Source organism: Augochlora pura, chromosome 3, assembly GCF_028453695.1.
Source record: "Augochlora pura isolate Apur16 chromosome 3, APUR_v2.2.1, whole genome shotgun sequence".
In the NCBI taxonomy this organism is placed as follows: Eukaryota; Metazoa; Arthropoda; class Insecta; order Hymenoptera; family Halictidae; genus Augochlora; species Augochlora pura.
In genome coordinates, this window is record NC_135774.1 from 21,351,006 (window position 1) to 21,370,130 (window position 19,125).

The following is a 19,125-nucleotide window of genomic DNA, read 5'->3' on the forward strand; positions in this document are numbered from 1 at the left end:
TAATATATACTTTATAAACGCGAATTAAACTGCATTTATAACAAAACCGTAAACATGTACAATATACGAATGGCGTGATATACATATATCATTGGTATTGTCTTGCAGATTTTGTAATTTGCGAAGGCTCAATTTCAAATTAGAAATATTTATAGAAATTTACGATCAGTTCCAAAGTGATAAATTATTCGACTCTCTTAACATATTAGTATAATTCGCGGATTACATCATAGTTTTCTTAATCACGCCTCTCCTCTTTCTGTCTCGTTCTTCGCCATCTGTTATTCGATGCCCACCTCTTCCTCTTCTTTGTTTCGTTTACGTCCGTGACTCCTTCAACTACATACCTACCTACTTATTCGTTCACTTTCCCTTCCCTCGTAGCTGTTCTGTCATTCAAGCATAAAGTTATAATTAGACTGTAGATGGTTATGCAAATTCGCATTTTTTATAGATAAATTCTAAGAAAACGAAGTTGAATAGATTTTCACTTGCGACAATAATTAAGTTTTGACAGACCGAAAGTATTTTAAAACCGTATAAAATTCTATTCTCACCTTGAACCTTACTGTTGTTTTTTCTTATTTTAATGCATGCAAATACTCTGTCTAGTCATAAATGATGTTTGCACTAAAGGTCAACAGTTGTAAAGTTCTCAGTACTTTCAGAATATTTATTGAATACTCGATGATCACGCACTTTTTAATCAAACCATGATAATGTTAATAAAATATTAATTTAAAGAATCAACACGAAACCGGAGAAAATGTGGTTTTGCTGAGGATTATATATAATATAAGATTCGTAATGTTTCCATAAGGAGTTTTTAGTACACAATAGTAAATGTAGTGTAAATAGAAATGTAATTTCGGAGGGATAAAAGTCGGCCATCAAATCCGATTCACAGTGGGTGTTTTGAAACTAGAGCTGCAAACTACGTGGATCAATAAAATTTCAAAAAGAGTACGCGAAAATCTTAGAAAATAGATTCTCAAATTTTCAACTCTCTGTTATTTGAATTATTTTATACTTCAAGAATCGGTAATACTTCCTCAGATTGTGTTAATAACACTGTCAAAGAAATGTCAACCTTTTTTTATAATCTTCATTCAAAATATAAAATCGAAAATTAAAACATAAGTATTTGTAGAATTGGACCTTTTGTTAAAAAGCGAGAGAAATCCGTGAAAATTGAAGATATTGTTGCGTACCATTTGGACTCAAAGAGTAAAAAGGACTTGTCTGGACATAATGGTATTATAAATATAAAATATATGAAATACTTTGGCATTTTTATGACAAATTTTTTTAATGGAACAATTTGTGTATTTGATTCATGATTCGAATAAGAAACTCTGTAACAATGTCCTACTGGATTTCAATTAGCAATAATAAGTAGAAACATATTTTTATATATAAGCATCACTTAACAGCTTTTTCAATATCGAAACTTCTGTTAAATAATTGTATACACGCGCGTCAGTATAAAATTGCGCAGAATGGTATCTCGATTATGGTTTATTACCTTAATATTAAATTAGTGACTAAGAAAGGGAGAACTACAATTAGATATTCGAACTTGATACTTTTGACCTTCATACATGAAATTGAATTTATATACTCACGAAGAGGTTTTAACTAAGTAATTTACAATGTATAATTTCTTTCAATTGTATTAATTTATATCCACAATTTACAGGTTTATTACGCTAAGAAGAAGAGAAGGGCGCAACAGATGCAAGGAGAAGATGGTTCCCATAAAAAGGAAAGAAAATTGTACAACGATGGTTGGGATGATGATAATCATGATTATATTATCAAAAATGGGGAAAAGTTCCTCGATCGCTATGAGATCGATTCGTTAATAGGTAAAATTACCACTTCAATTTAATATTAACGTTTTCACAGATTGAACTATTGTTTTCTTGTATTTACAAATTTTTAATACGTCATCTGTTTCCTAAATTTTGTAGTGTTCATAAATTACATTGACTGCAATTATGTTGTAGTAAATCAAATTGAAATATAGAAGAGTATTAATAAATTTTTGTTTCCCAAATTACATTATAAATCCAAGATTTAGACTTATGAATGCAAAAAACCTATAGTATTATAACAAAATTTAAGAAACTGCCATGAAGCTAGCAGATTAGTATAATTTGTGTCTCACTTTCAGGTAAAGGCAGTTTCGGCCAAGTAGTAAAAGCGTTTGATCACGAAGAACAAACGCAAGTGGCAATAAAAATTATCAAGAATAAAAAACCTTTTCTAAATCAAGCGCAAATCGAAGTGAGGCTATTGGAAATGATGAACAGGGCGGATGCCGAGAATAAATATTATATAGGTTTGTGTCTGTCGGAACATTGCCTGCTTACATTTCTAATCGGTATACAAAACAATATTATATTACGATAAATTTTTCATTTACAGTTAAGCTGAAAAGGCATTTTATGTGGCGGAATCACTTATGTCTGGTATTCGAACTGTTATCGTATAATCTATATGATCTACTTAGAAATACGAATTTTCGAGGAGTGTCGTTGAACTTAACAAGAAAGTTTGCACAGCAACTGTGTACTGCCCTTTTGTTCCTGTCTACACCGGAATTGAACATCATTCACTGTGATCTGAAACCCGAAAACATACTTTTGTGCAATCCCAAACGAAGTGCGATAAAAATAGTGGACTTCGGTAGCTCGTGTCAGCTTGGACAAAGAGTGAGTATCTGACGCGTTCTCAGTAATGGCTTGACGGCCACAAATTAATACTTACTCTTTTTCCATTTTTAGATATACCAGTATATTCAATCCAGGTTTTACCGATCCCCTGAAGTCTTGTTAGGAATACCTTACGACCTTGCAATAGACATGTGGAGTCTAGGATGTATTTTAGTTGAAATGCATACAGGAGAACCCTTGTTCAGTGGGGCCAATGAGGTAAAACAAATTATATTTATTTGTTACCTTTTTTTATTATAAAGTGAAGCATTTTTGAATGATCTAACTAGTTTCAGAAACTTATAGTATTTAGGAAAAAAATTGATTCAACTTGTATACATTGTATAACTGATATAGAAATAAGGGAATACGATATAGAGATAGTTTGTGTAAGCATTTTAATTGTATTGATAAAGCTATCTATTATATCATTTCTTCATTTTGCACTACATAATGAGACAAACTCTTGTACAAATTAATGAGTATAAGCATTTGATAATTTCAATAAAATAATTTCAATAACAATACTAAAACCAACAAGTTGAGACAAACAAAATATTAGTCATGTGAAGTATCTGCTATTTTTCTCTGAATTCGTTCTATAAGTTATGTCTTTATTTTTAAAACTAGTTAAAGAACAAATTATTTGTCATATAATATACTTATGTTTTTACTACTCATTCCTTATCAGTATTATTATTTCGAATTGATTGGTTCTTCCAGTGATTAAGGCTGGACGTTAATAGTTCTCCATATGACGTGTGACACTTGCGATTGTTTACTAGAGCGAGAAGAGGATAAGATCTAGTTAGTCCTAATTGGTATTAGTTTTGATGCAAACGTGATGATATACTAATCAAAAATAAATAAGTTAAGAAGTTACATAAACTTCGGAGTAGTAAAAGTAATGTTTTCTATGAGAATTTTTTTATATACATAATTACATTTTGCCGAGTAATTGTAATGATTTTTACACATTATATGTAAGTCTGACTGTAAAATCTAAAAATTTTATTGAAAATTTCATCAAATGGATATGTAGCCATTTATCTGGAGTAGGTTTTCAATTACGATCATTTCTTGCTACTTCTTATTGAAACAGAAGTTGTTTTGAAGGTTTAATTTATTTGACATGCATCCACAATGAGATCATGTCATAACATATGGCATTGCAAATCTAGTAGCACACAATAATGTTAACACCAAGAGTTGAATATGATTGTGACACTGATTGCAATTTTTGAAACAATTATAACAAGCAACTCAATGTTATAGTAGTAATGTATATAAAAAAAATTCTTGCGCCTATATTGATTCTACAGAACGGTGATTACATTTATTTCTCGACTGTTTATTTACTATTTTTGAATTGTAATTTTCATCTGAATGAAAACTATTCATCTTCTACTTTCGATACATCTAGAAGTAAATATGTTTCGTTATCAATAAGTCTCTGTATCTGAAGTAAACTAAACTAGTGTGTAAAAATGAATGTCATAACTTACACTTGTCTTTACGGAGAAAGGAGAGATATAAAATTGATTAGTCATAGTTGTAGCGTTCTAGAACTGTAAGCGTTCTAGCAGCGTTGCAGATCTTCTAATTATTTTAGTCAGAATCCTAATGTGACAATTATTTTTAAAATTCTTCCAATCGCTGGTTAATATTATTACCTGGTTTTCGAGAGAAAAACTGACTCTTATTACTTCAAACTTTTACAACATAAGAGTGAAGTAGTCAGTTTTTAAGACTTCAATTCTTTGAAATTCTTTCAAAATGCATACAATTATTATTATTGCACCTTGCTACTTGAAGTTTGTTAATTTACTCATTATATCTCACGATATTTCAGATCGATCAAATGAATAAAATCGTAGAAGTACTAGGAATGCCACCGAAACATATATTGGACCAAGCGCACAAAGCGCGGAAATACTTTGACAAAGTCCCCACGGATGGCTCGTATGTGCTGAAAAAATGTAAGGACGGTAAAAAGTACAAACCTCCTGGCACGAGGCGCTTACACGATATCTTAGGCGTTGAAAGCGGAGGCCCTGGTGGTAGAAGGATAGGTGAACCTGGTCATTCAATTTCTGATTACCTCAAATTCAAAGACTTGATTCTGCGGATGCTGGACTTTGATCCGAAAACAAGGGTGACGCCATATTACGCACTTCAGCACAATTTCTTTAAGCGAACAGCCGACGAGGGGACCAACACAAATATTGCTGCTGCCAACAGTGCTAACACGAGCCCGGCAGTAGTATCGATGAGCCAGGATCATGGTAAGTCATTGCATACAGATAGTATGGATAGTTCTTATTTAAAATTAACATGATGAATGTATATTCAGATCACACTGCTTACAATAATAGCATATTTAAACATTCATTCTCGTCAGAATTTAAGCTGTACTGTATTTCCTTAAACTTTTTTGGATAAAAGGATGGTAAAATTACGTGTTGTTCAACAGACTTATTAAACAACTATTTTCATGCAGGTTTTATTCAACATTTGCTATAACAAGTGAATACATATTTTATGATTCTAGGATATGGGTAAATTCTCATAACTATACGATCTAATGTTGACAGTAATAAAGGGTCTCTACACGTATTAGACCAGATATCAATTAAGTTCATTGGTTGCAAACTCTATTTATTTCGCACAAAACTTCTTTCATATCATTTATTGCTCCTGAACTTTATAACTTTATGTTTTCGTGTTTATAAACACATTGGAGATATAGAAAAGTTTGTCTAGCAAATATTATAAAGAGGGCGAAATAAAAAATTAGTAAAACATTCTTAATCATTTACTACTTAATCAACTAGTTTTCATATAAGTTCATAAAAATATTCAGATCGGAACGTAAATAATTGTTGCAGAAATTTCTAAAAAAAAACTATAATTATCGGATCAAATTAGCTGCGACTCAACATTTTAAAGAACTACTCCATAGCATTGAAGATTTAGGCAGGCTTTAATTTGTGCAGAAAATAAGAAACTTCCTTGTAAAATGTTCTCTTTATTTAAAAAGTTATAGAAATAATACTCGACAAAATTGGCTACATGTTATATTCATAAAACGAATGTGACCACATTTATAATAAATTTTTCAAAACCGAAAAGAGAGAGGACTATGTTGTTGATAGTATTTAATTTTTCAAAGCTATTTAACGATTAATTATTTGAATAGTGTTTCCATAAGGTATATCCCTTACTGATATCTTTTATTTTCTGCGCAAACTAAACAATACTTGTTGTTGCCCGTAGATATGATGGGGGGACAGTACGTGGCTCGATGACTGTCGTATCCGCGGGGCGGCGACGACCTGTCCTAGGCCCCAACCCTAATCTTACTTACTAACATAAGTAAGTTCTGTCTAACAAACAATCCTACAAGCTAAAAAACTAACAATGTCCCTGATAATCATATCCTGGCCTCGGATGTAATATGCGAAACCTTGCTTGCTTGACCAAATCAAACTCGCACTTTCAACTCTCTGAAACGAGACACGGATTCACATTGATTGCCCGTGCCTCCGGACTTCAATATCAATATTCTTCTACAATTAATACATCCGTAATAAGATTATCTACCTTAGTTACCTAAGAATGTTTTTGTCGATATGACGTGCTATATTAGAATTTTAAAATAGTAAACATCGAATATCGTTACTGGAATATGTTCTTTCTAATATGAGGAGACGCACATCAACTTACAAAGAATATACCAAACATATAATAGTCATTGTGGCCCGTGTGTTTCCTTTGGATGCCTATTTGATATTTTGATTACTCGATTTCAAAGGGCATATTCCAGCTAACAATATTTGAATGACATATCTGTGTTAATTAAGTTTTTATTCTGTAGAGCGATTACTTCATTGTCTTGTACTTTATTTCGTGCATGCTTGAATTGCTTGCATATAGCACGTTTAGGAGTGCGTCTTCATCAAATATGCGAGACATTAGACTTTGTCGTTACAGTGAAAATTCTTGTGTGGCAACACAAGAATTTCGTCAACCCATATGGTGCACATCCATCCTTACAGGTTCCATTTAACTCGAGTAATTTTTTTCTATTTTGTACGATTTTTAAGGGTACTAACGAAATATGCAATGTAAGATGTGTAAAATATTTACAAAATACATCATTCCATTCTTCACTGAAATAGTTTTATATGCATTTACAAAAAGAAATGTTTCAGTAATGAAATTTGTTTTCTAGTAGAAGTCTAGGAGTTTGCGTTAGTACAATATTATTGTATCGAATTTTATCTTTCTCATTACAAATACTCGTTAATTATATCTAGATACCTAAAGATTTATCGTAGCATAACGAAACTAAATTAGTTTAAATAAAGATTATCACAAGATTCTTTAAAAAAATGTTCTGTTCTAAAAATCCAACGCTCAAATGCGTTGTTGCAGTATTAGTTTCATTGAAATCTTTTTTTTTTACACTACTATGTCATTTATATTTTCGGAAGAATCTTGCTTATAATTTTTTGTAATAATAGAACACTGTACCTACAGTAGGAGACAAAAATTAAAGATTATTATTTAGTAATTCTACTTTATTTATTTATTTTTTATTCATCTTTATGGTTAACGTATTTTCAAGGAAATATTATAATTAGGTTTTTAAAATTATTTATTTTCTCTTATATAAAGAGATGTATAAATGTAAAGAGTAACATAACAGTGTAAACAAAACTAAGTTGCAGATGTCGCAGTTTTATAAACTTTCATATATTAGGTGAACATTATTAAATCTATTATGTGTGATAGTCCAGGGCTTGGTTTTGAACTTTTCCTCAATATATTATTTATACATTGTCCATTAAAAAATTGAAAATAGAAATCTAGGAAATAATTGTTTCAAGAAGACTGCATATTAGAAATTTCAAAAATTTTTGGATTTAGGCGAAGTACGTAACATTTATATTATGCTAAAGAAATACATGATAAAAAAAATATTAACCGTAAAATGTTTGAGACATTTGCATGATTGAATTGCACGATTTAAGTAAACGTGTAAACGTTTCAGATTTGTTAAAGCTATTTATTACTATTTTATTAATATTTTTGTACTGTAAAAAAGTTGTCTGGAATGAATTAATCCACAGGTGAAAGATCAGAAAGCTTAACTAATCGCATAATGTGAAAATGTTTTTCTTGTCTTGAAATAGACACATGTAACACATTTAACAGAATTAATTGTACTGATCACAGTGTTTAAACTGCAGATTTTTATGCAAAATAAAAATTGTTTGCATTAATTGAAAGATGCAGAAATTATGTAGACATTTTTTTCATTCTTCAATCATTTTATTGAGTTGAAAATAATGCAAAAGTATTTTTAAATTCTTTAAATGTTTTTACCGTTTTGTATTCGTCTTGCTTTTGTCATAAATTCATAAAATCTGCAGTCTAGTAATGTCAATATCCAATTTAACAGAATCCAACTGAAAATATACACATCTCACTTTCCATAGAATTGTCAACTACTTATAAAACAAATAACATTTGTTTACATAATAAGGAAAAAGGGAAACTATAAAATATAACAAGGAAATAAAACTAAGGAAAGAATAAGATTGTCAACTCAATTTTGTCTACACTGTTTTTTGGGTTTAGTTTTTCATTATTATTAAAATTAATTTACATTATTCTATCAAGCTACTTATAAGATTTATGAAAATACATAAACTATGATAAAATATGAAAAGAGAAGAATATTAGTTAGGAAACCCACGAGACTATAATACTGATACCTAAAGTAGGGAGATACCTTCTCAATTTTGTCCCAAATTATATGACTTTATAATAAATTCCATCGTAAAATTATGTATATACTTGAGTCAAAATTGATGCGGTGAATGGAATCTGATAGTATAAAACATACGAATTAAAATATTTACTTGCATGGTAAAATGAAATGTAATTCGTTAGAAAATTATAACGTACTTAGACGTAAATAATTTTATATGTATTTTATATATAATCATAAACATGAAGTTCAGTAAATTCAAATTTTAAGTTCCTTAAAAGTAAGTGTAATTTTTATTACAAATTGAATAATGTACTTAATAATATATTTAATAATATAACATCATTATATATTGTATACATTTTTGTGAGTTATTTGTACCGGACGTAAATATTACAGAAATTTTAATACGCAACAAGTTTTATAAATGATATTTAAATTTACAAAAATAAAGAATTCATATCATATTTTAGGTTTAAAGGCAGTCTAACTTACATTCGCTATTAATAAAGTTGAAAAAGAGTAAATAAAACACAAGTTGCTACATGTGCTCATAGAATAATCATTTTTTATTTCATATGCCCAATAGTCGTAACGAAAACAGATTTAAAGTTTAAATTCAATGATCTATTAGGAAATCTAGAAATAGAAGGAGAAAGACAAACGAAACAGTGAAATATTAAGTTCAGTGCCTGGAATGTATCCCTGTAGTACTTTTTTTTGGAATTTTTTTATGTGTTTTGAATCTCCTATAGTGATGTTTTTATCATAAGAGCTAGTAATTCATTGGATGATCTTTGGATTAGTGTAAAGATGAATATCGATTATTCACTTGTGATCTAAGGTTGTTTTTTCTTAATGTCCCAGGACTGGTAACCATGTCAGGACAGGGAAGCAGTAACAGTGGCAATCCGATGCAAGGATCAAGTCTCCCTGGTGGTGGCTATCAACCGATGGAGTGCGAGTCATCGCCTCGGCATACGGCCAATCGACGCGTGGTAACAACAAGTTATCCGTCAACCTCGGCCACTGGGGTCTCTGCATCCGGGCCAATGTCCATGCAATCTGTAGACAGCTCCCTGATACAAAGCTCTCTTGGATCGTATAATAGCCTAATTCTCCCTGGAATACCCCATCTGCCTGCGATGATGACTTCGCCGATGATTCAGCAGCAGAATTTCTACAATTACGGCTATCCGACGACTGATGCGCACGGGATAGTCAGGCAACCGTCGACAGTCTCTACCGGTAAACAAAGAGATCCGGAAAGAGAAGACAGTCCTATGGTTGGAGTATGCGTCCAGCAGAGTCCAGTAGCTATTCACTGAACGAAAAGAGCGAATGAAAACCACGACGACAGTCAATGATATAACTGTCGCCGCGATCGCGGTACCGTCAAAATATGTTAGGTGATTATACATACTGTATATATATACAATGTACACGACGATATCGCAAAGAACTTATCGAACTGTTTGTGAAAGCAAAACAAAAGAAGGGGAAAACGGAGGGCAATGAGAACGGGCAGTAGGAACTTGAAGATCCTTCCCCGTTGCGTTGCTTTGCATTTCGTCGGCTGCGAGAGTATCCCGATACAGTAATACCAGCGTACGATGCTGCCGTGTAAAAGTGTCAAAAATGAGAAAAAAAAAGAAACAAACAAAAGAAACTATCGACATTGGTAAAAATACACTATTTCGATTCGAAAATGGGACAAATAGAAAAAAAGTCAGGATTTAACACAATAACTCATCGTGCGGGAAGCTCATCGCTCCTTCGTTCATGAAAAAAGAGCTTCTAGGAAACATACGAGCCGGCTTCTAAGGATACAAAGACCGAGAAAAATCGATTTAGAAGAAGTATTACGAAGGAATGCAAAGGAAAACACGAGGGAAGTCTCCTCTTTTCCGTTTGTTTTTCTTTCCCTTCTTAGTCTTCTGTTTGTCTATCTTAAGAAGCCGACTGGTCTTACATTGGGCACGGATACACCGCGTCCGGCACAGAAGCTTATGATACTTTGCTTATGAGCACGGACGGATAAACATGGTCTAGTGAGGATGAACCCAGCTGGCCTCTCGGGTCCTGCCCGATTCTACGAACACTCCATAAAATGCTTTAGTCGCGTGCAGAAACGTTGTTATCAAAAAAAAAATTTGGCACCCAAAACTGTGTGGCCTAGAGAGCGAAAACGTGATAATTACTATTATAAAGATGCATAAAAAACGGAGGAGGAAAAGTAAGAATTATCAGTGTAAGCATATACTCCAATAGAGTTTTATACACAATGTCACGAATGTAAACGGATTAGCAAGTAATTGCTAGCAAACAGTTGCGTCGAATGCTAGTTATTTGTACAATATACATAGATAATTGATAAGAGTGCAGCTTTAGGATCTAGTTTTAAGTGTGAGAAGAGGACACTGACATTGTACACTCGACTCTTTTATTTACTTTGATGAATAGAGAAGAGGATGTTGCGAACGTCAGTTTGTTGCTGATATAAAAGAACTTTAAACAAACGAGGTTTGCATGATTCAGACAACAATACATATTTATACAGAAGAAAGAAAAAAATACACAGTAATAAGAAAGTTAAAAAAAGCAGTATACATGTAAGATCGATCAAGAATGATATAATCATACAAAAACCTAGATACTTTATAATAAACGATACGCGCGTACTCATATGCATATGTTTCCAATGGCGGTCGTAATTGGTTTTTGCCGTTTCACTTCAATAATTATAGCGTTTATTTATATTATATCGTTATACCTTCAGCGTAAGTTCGTAATCGTTTTCTGGCATTTGCGTACTTTTATTTCATTGAATTTTAATTAACTAGGCTAACAAAAATCACTTTATAAAGTTCTTTCTCATATTATTTCTGTCTTTTGTTTATTTAGCTATGAAGTACTAAAAGTAACGTGGTTACAGAAATATGATGCCAGATTGCGAAACATTAAATACAAATAAATTGTGTCAATAGCGATAAGGTAATATATATAAAAAAAATTAAAATGACACGACGGGCGATCTAAATTTTTCGATACTTATTAACGACATACATTGCAGCCAATAATAATCCTTGAGATATTTTGCATGTTTTACTCTCGTTCTTTTTTTTGCTGCAACGCATCTACTAAGCAGGTTGAACTTTTAAACATGGTTTTATTAGATTTTATTGACGGTTTTGTATTATTTTATATGAAACAAATTATTACAATTATAGATTCAAATAATACTTAAACGTTTTATTGTATACAGTATGTCAGCTTCTCGACGATTTACTACGAGCATGTGACGCTACATGTTTTTAACATTGATTAAAATCTTTAATACATTACTTTTTAACGATGTTAATTGTGGACTCATTCATTCGTATTGTTACAATTTATTATGCTAAATATGGTCAACTTTAAGAATGATTTTGCGCATCTCAAGGAGTCTCAAATTTGTAATCTTTTTTTGCGAATTGATACCTAATTATTTCATGGGATGAATTTCTTAGAATATTGCATTTCTATTTGTTTTTTTTTCTTTTTTTTTGGTGTATTTGCCGATAGAATTAACGACTTGCGAAACGATATTCGTTCGAATTCTTACTGAACGTTCTCGAGAACGAAACACTTGCGTTATTAGAGTAATTTCTCTTCGTCTTGATGTATGACGATAATTACATATGATACTTTGGACTTTATAAGAAGCACAACGAGTATGTGTTCAAGCTGAAATAAATGAGAAATGACAGACGCAATGATGTGTACACTCGATCTAAAGTCACAATCACAAGCGATCAGGAGAAACTGTTCAAATTCTATATTAACATGGAAGGTTTTATCTCGACGACATCTCTCGACGGAAACCGCGAGAGTATAGTATGACTTTAGAGACGTATGATTTTTCAAGATAAAAAAACTACACGGAAACCAAAGGAAAACATAGATTGTTTGTCGAATTCGGTTGGAACGCTATTGCAAAAAGGTTCCGACATTTCGAAAATCTTGTTGAACGGCAAAAATCAGTACGCTCTATAAACGTAGACGAAGTGTGTAAAACACACACGTGCCCTCTTCCAAATTCACATAACACGCGTTGCGTTCATTGGTCCGTTCATGGCACCGGGATTTCGCTTCTCTCTTCTTTTTTTTTACTTATGTATTTTGGTACAAGAAACTTCGCTTTTTGATAAAGAAACGCAGAATGAGAAGACCGAGCGTAAGAGAACGTTGTCTAAGTCTTTCTTCTCGGCAAGAGAGGCTGAAGAAAGATGTAGGAGATCGACTGATGAGCGCAACGCAGCCTTTTCCAATACATCATCGAAGCATTTTCTCATCTGAAAATTGTTGATTTTTAACAATAATATGATTATGCTTACGTTGTTCACGCGCAGCGAAATCATTGATTGTATCGCGTAGTTTCTAAACGTATGTAATACAATCCGCCGCTTTACAAGTGAGAACGACGGTCGTCATGCGAGACTTGAATTTGAAGGAAATTAATTTTGGGGATATACTGGCAAACAGGAAATAAGGAAAAATGTTTAAACACGCTTCAAGCGATTATTGCAGATAAGAACTTGAGTGTTACTCAAAAGAGTGGTGGTCGATTATTGGGTAAAGGTAAAAATTGGAAGAAAACATAAAAAAAAAAAAAGATAATGCAACATGTCGGATTATGAAAGGGATTGAGAGTATTCGGTTTGAAATGTGGAATTCGTAATTATACAGCAATAGATTGATTTCAAACACTCCAATTAATTTTTCATACGGAAACTTTTTACCAGAGACTACGTTTTCGAAATATTTTCATATTTCTCCATTCATAATGTAATGCGTTTCTTATAGCTTTTGTACCCCAGGGAAAATTTGTCCACTCAACAATTGTCGAAAAAATGCAGAGTATTTATGCCAATTAGCAAACAACAGAGATGTATACATTTAAATAGAATAAGAACCAATCACGGCTTGTGTTCCAAACAATTTCCGTTCCATCTACGATTTTCTACTGAGATATACAAATTTATAAACTTTTATCATTTAAAAAAAAAATTAAAGCCACCTGTGCGAATTTGCAATATCAATTTCGCCCGCAGTTTTGTTTGCGAAAAGCTGTAGAAAATATTTTTAAGTAAATTAAAAAACCGACTGTGCAGTGTAATCACAATTTAACACAAATACGAAAGTATTAAATAGTTTATTTAATTCTGCCAACAGAAATTACAGTTGTATGCTTTTCGATACAAATTCTTTGGAACACACCGTGACTGGATTAAAATAACATAAGTTTCCTAACGTCATGTGTAAAAACATTGTGTTCAGAAAATATACTATAACACGACTGATAATATTCCTGTTACGCGAGATGCGAGCGTCTTTCGGGAAATGAATGGTAAGAGAGTCGTCGTCTTAGCGTCTCGTTTGATGATCGCATACGCTGACCGACATGAAAATATAATGAATACAGAGAAACAAACTGAATTAAGAAAAACCGATTTATTAAGATGAAAATACTTAACAAACCTCCATACAAGATGAAAAAAAAGTTGTATGTACCCTGTAAACATTTTCATTATATTATATTATTATTGCTACTACTATTATAATTATTATTATTATTGTTAGCTTATTATTTTTATTATTATTCCTCCCACTGCTATATCTATTGTTGTTTTACTATTATTAATATTATGATTCATATTTTTATTATTATTTTATTATAATTATTACCATTATTTTTATTGGTATCACCACTGCTACTCCTCCTCCTACTACTACCACTACTACTACCACTACTACTACCACTACTACCACTACTACTACTACTACTACTACTACCACTACTACTACTACTACTACTACTACTACTACCACTACTACTACTACTACTACTACTACTACTACTACTACTACTACTACTACCACTACTACTACTACTATTACTACTACTCCTACTACTATTACTACTACTACTACTACAATTATAATTATTACGGTTATTACAATTATTGCGATTATTATTATTTTTATTTTATTTTTATTTTTATTATATATAATAATGTAATTGAAAATTTGAAACGATATTACATAAGGTTAATAATAAACAAAACGCATCTTCATTTTTGTCGTTATATTTTTGTTAGCCTCCTGAAGTCCTACTTCGATCGAGCATTCGGAATGCTACAAATGTTTGGTTGCATACACGAAGTAAACTGTAATAATAATATATAGCACTTTGATATTTGTTATACATTTGTGAATGCATTTATTGTTTGTGAATACAGACTGCAGAAAATATTGTAAGTACTATAAATTAAATTTGATTACATTCTAGTGAACATATGATCGTATTTTACGTTCCTTATTCCATTACAAATTTTTTTAGCATCTTACGTGATAGTGTTAAAATACACTTAACAAACTTAGAAGAGGTGAAGGTATGTGAAGGCACTAATTACATTCATTATTTCAAGAATATTACTTTCTAAAATATTGTTTAATAATTGAGTACACAACATAAATAACTCATATTAATATAGTGTGGTCATTTGTTTTAACTGGCTACCATTGTTATTATCTGTAACTCAAACTACTAAATTGAATACGAATTGTTTGAGATATACAACTCAGTAGAATTCAAAAAGGCGCAAACATAGTTGAAATATTCAATATTAAAATAATAATTTCCGGGAGCTTAAATGAACCGTAAGAAAGCGAAATAATGACATTGTACATGTATGATACACAAAATTTATGGAAATATCATTTATGCACATTTTTTAAGCTTACAATAAGTACATTCGTACTTTAATTGTGCTTGTCAAATACATAAGATGCAAAAGTTCAGTTTGTATTTACGCGCCATAATAGTATTTACATTATGTATATACAATAATGGATCCTACTCCTGCATACTTTTCTTGCTCCCAAAACTGGCTCGCACATCCCCACCACGACTTCGCGGAAATACTGTAGAAAGAGAAAAAGATACGATGGAGAGAAACAGAATGATACCGTCAAATTCTGTGTGTGGTTGTGCACATGGATAGGAAACCTAGCTTGTTTTACTTTTGTTTAAAATCGAATTTCTCGCCGTTTACCGGTGATAGTGCGCCAACCGAATGGGGATGCACGAAGAGAGTAAGACTAAGCGAGCACGATAAAGTGAGACCAAGTTCCACTGTTCATTGGCGTGACTTGTTCCACATGTAGTTATACTGATTTCATGCTGTCTTGCTCACTTGTTATTTTCCCTTTTTTTTCTTTGACTGTGAGAGCAACACCGTATCACTAGTAAATTGTTAACCAATCGGAAAAGAAAATTTCTATACTAATCCTCGCTAACGGATCGAGTTGCGACCTGAAGGTGTGCAGGAAGTAGTGCCCATTACTGTACTTAATACTCTCCCAAAGTGTTAACCAATCAACGCTGAAAATTGTACAAACATTGAGAGGCGCTTGTGTTTACATCACGTGTTTAAACTTTAAAATAGTTCATTGAAATGGAATATTTTTAAAAAATGTCTTTTACGATATTCCTTAAGGTGCTGTCGCATGTATGAAAACAAAAATTCTATTATAAAAGAAAAATATATGAAATATATTATTATATGTACATACTACTTTCTATTTTCTTAAAATGAAATATTAAAAATGACAGACCCAACTCCGACAACAGAAAAATCGAAGAAAATTAATGCTATAAATAAACAAGCGGTTCATCAAATATGTTCTGGACAGGTGAGATCAAACTGTGAAATTTGTTATTATTTTAACATAAACATTTTATAAGCTATAAATTAATGAACTATTAGCTAACAGTTAGTTAATAGTTATTAAATCATTATTGTATATCTTATAAACCTACTGAAATATTATACTTCTTTATAAGAATTTTTATTAAGCTAGATTAATGATGAATTAAAATCATTCAAAAATTTTCTGACATGCCCTAATATTATAGTTATCATACACGTATGTATCTTATTAACATCTATACGGATGTCCAAATTCTATAATTGTATTTATTGTTACAGATTTATACTTTATTTCTTTTAAATTAATACATTATATTTTGTATAGGTGGTCCTAGACATTGCTACTGCCATTAAGGAACTTGTAGAAAATAGTTTGGATAGTGGAGCTACATTAATTGATATTAAATTGAAGGATTATGGAAAAACATGTATTAGTGTCATTGACAATGGTAGTGGTGTCTTGGAAGAAGACTTTGAAGGATTAGGTAAATTTTCTTTTTATAATACTTACTTCTTTTATATGCCGAAATTTATTATAGACTAATAGTATAGAAATCTTTACTTGTCAGTTCACATTTTGTTCTTGTAAAATAATTATCATTTAAAGCATATTTCGTTGAACAAATACATTATATGTTAAATCTCTTTCTATTCATCAGGATTGAAACATCATACTTCCAAATTAAGAGACTTCTCAGATTTAATGGAAGTAAATACATTTGGATTCCGTGGAGAAGCTCTTAGTTCCCTTTGTTCTTTATCTGACTTATCCATTATTACAAGGCATGCAGCCTGCGAGCATGGTTTCAAACTACAATTTGATCATAATGGTATACTAAAAACAAAAGAACCATATGCAAGGGAAATGGGGACTACTGTACATGTTAAAAACATTTTCAAATGCCTGCCTGTTCGTGCAAAAGAACTTCAAAAAAATTTGAAAAAAGAATATACTCGCGCCATTCAATTATTGTATAGTTATTGCTTGGTTTCTACTGAAACCAAAATGACATGTAGTAATTTAGTGTCCGGCAAATCTTCCAATCAAATAATCAGTACTACAGGCTCCAGTGACATTTTGAATAATATTAATATAATATTTGGTAAAAAATCTTCCGATGGACTTATTAAACTCGAATTACTCCATCCTGATGAGTTGACTCTGCAAGAATATAACTTGCAAAATAATACAGTTATAGACTTTGAATGGGACTGTTATATTAGTAGTTGCGATCATAGTGCTGGACGCTCTACTCCGGATAGACAGTTTCTTTATATAAATGGTCGACCATGTGATCTTACAAAAGTCAGTAAACTAATAAATCATATTTACCATAAATATAATAATAAACAATATCCATTTATCTTCTTGAATTTAAAATTAAATAAACAATCAACAGATATTAATGTAACTCCGGATAAAAGAACAATTTTTTGTACACAAGAACATTTAATACTGGCATGCCTAAAGTTCAATTTAACAACAATGTGGAACAAACTGCAGGGGAGTTTAACTGTAAAGCCATTGGAAGATATACAATTAAAATTAAAAAGACCGATTTCCCCTTCGAATGAGAATCCTCCAGCAAAAAGATTACAAAATGTAAATGAATTTGTAAAAGAACATGAAGTAAAGAAAGCTGTACAAACGGATAATCACAACGATGAAAATTGCGTACAAACTGATATAAGTCAGATAAAAACATTGGACAATGCAGAAATGTTAATCAATATTTCCACGATAAAACACAAGCTCGAAGAAGCTAAAAATGCATTAGTAAAATGTACAGGAACTAGCGGAAGAATCAAGTATAAAGCACAAATGGATTCAAACCAAAATAACGCTGAAGACGAATTGAAACGGGAATTGACAAAGGATTCTTTTCATGAGGTTACAACATTTATGATGCTTTGTTCTTAATATAGCTATTGGTTTTTCAAATTCAGCTATCGTGAAATAAAAAACATATTGCAGATGGAGATCTTAGGCCAATTTAATCTTGGTTTTATCATAGCTCGCTTAAATGAAGACTTATTTATCATTGATCAGCATGCCACAGATGAAAAATACCGTTTCGAAAAACTAAATAATGAAACACAATTAAAAACACAAAAACTAATTGCTCCTAAATCATTAAATCTTTCTTCTTTAAACGAAACAATATTAATTCAACATTTAAAAACATTTGAAGATAATGGCTTTTCGTTCAAGATTAATCCTGAAGGTAAACATAAAATTAACTTTTATAATATTTATATAAAAATGTTCATATCAATTTACGTGTATTCAGAAAGAGTTGCTAACGAAACTCGAGAAACTGAAATCATATAGAAACTCATTCTTTTTATTTTCGTAGTTAACAGAAGAAAAATTGCTAAAATGTGATCATGTATTTCATTATATTTTTAACGATATTCATACTGTCTGTATACAAGTAGTTTAATTTATAGTATGTTTTACTTTCGTTAAGAAAATGTTATTACATGTTTATAATCTAAAATTTAATTTTAAATACATTTTATTTCAGCAGAATCTGGGCATCGTATAGATTTAACAGGTATACCAGTTAGTGGCTATTGGCAATTTGGAAAAGATGACATAGAAGAATTAATTTTTCTCATTAGGGAAGGTGGTATAGAAGATAAAGAAAACCGTATATTTCGCCCATCTCGCGTAAGACAAATGTTGGCCTCGAGAGCTTGTCGTAGTGCAGTTATGATTGGTACAGCTCTTAATAAAAACGAAATGCAAAAATTAATAACGCAAATGGCACAAATGGAAAATCCTTGGAGTTGTCCTCATGGTAGACCCACTATAAGGCACCTTCTATCTTTGCAGCTAGTACATAAATGAATAACTCTTAAAACACTATTT

The 19,125-nt window shown here is 31.4% G+C and overlaps 2 protein-coding genes across 6 annotated transcripts in view; both read left to right on the top strand.

Annotated features, from left to right (window-relative positions):
• Mnb (minibrain) overlaps positions 1 to 14,090 on the top strand; it is a 46,483-nt gene extending 32,393 nt beyond the window's left edge. For both annotated transcript variants that reach the window (XM_078177115.1, XM_078177116.1), the window contains 6 exons: positions 1,700 to 1,868; positions 2,177 to 2,344; positions 2,431 to 2,717; positions 2,790 to 2,936; positions 4,570 to 5,002; positions 9,364 to 14,090. In XM_078177115.1, coding sequence (XP_078033241.1) covers positions 1,700 to 1,868; positions 2,177 to 2,344; positions 2,431 to 2,717; positions 2,790 to 2,936; positions 4,570 to 5,002; positions 9,364 to 9,824 — 1,665 coding nt within the window. In that variant the 3' untranslated portion in view covers positions 9,825 to 14,090. The remainder of the gene's footprint in view (positions 1 to 1,699; positions 1,869 to 2,176; positions 2,345 to 2,430; positions 2,718 to 2,789; positions 2,937 to 4,569; positions 5,003 to 9,363) is intronic.
• Positions 14,091 to 15,458: 1,368 nt separating this feature from the next.
• On the top strand, positions 15,459 to 19,104 carry Pms2 (mismatch repair endonuclease PMS2). Of its 4 annotated transcripts, none has more exons than XM_078177118.1 (6): positions 15,459 to 15,859; positions 16,038 to 16,233; positions 16,576 to 16,735; positions 16,910 to 18,141; positions 18,226 to 18,475; positions 18,779 to 19,104. In XM_078177118.1, the coding sequence occupies exons 2-6, from the start codon at positions 16,147 to 16,149 to the stop codon at positions 19,102 to 19,104; spliced, it is 2,055 nt and encodes a 684-aa protein (XP_078033244.1). In that variant the 5' UTR covers positions 15,459 to 15,859; positions 16,038 to 16,146. The 4 variants fall into 4 exon arrangements, with proteins under 4 accessions (XP_078033244.1, XP_078033246.1, XP_078033243.1 ...); XM_078177120.1 differs by having other exon boundaries at positions 15,459 to 16,233; positions 18,779 to 18,808; positions 18,876 to 19,018; XM_078177117.1 differs by having other exon boundaries at positions 15,459 to 16,233.
• Positions 19,105 to 19,125: the final 21 nt, after the last annotated feature.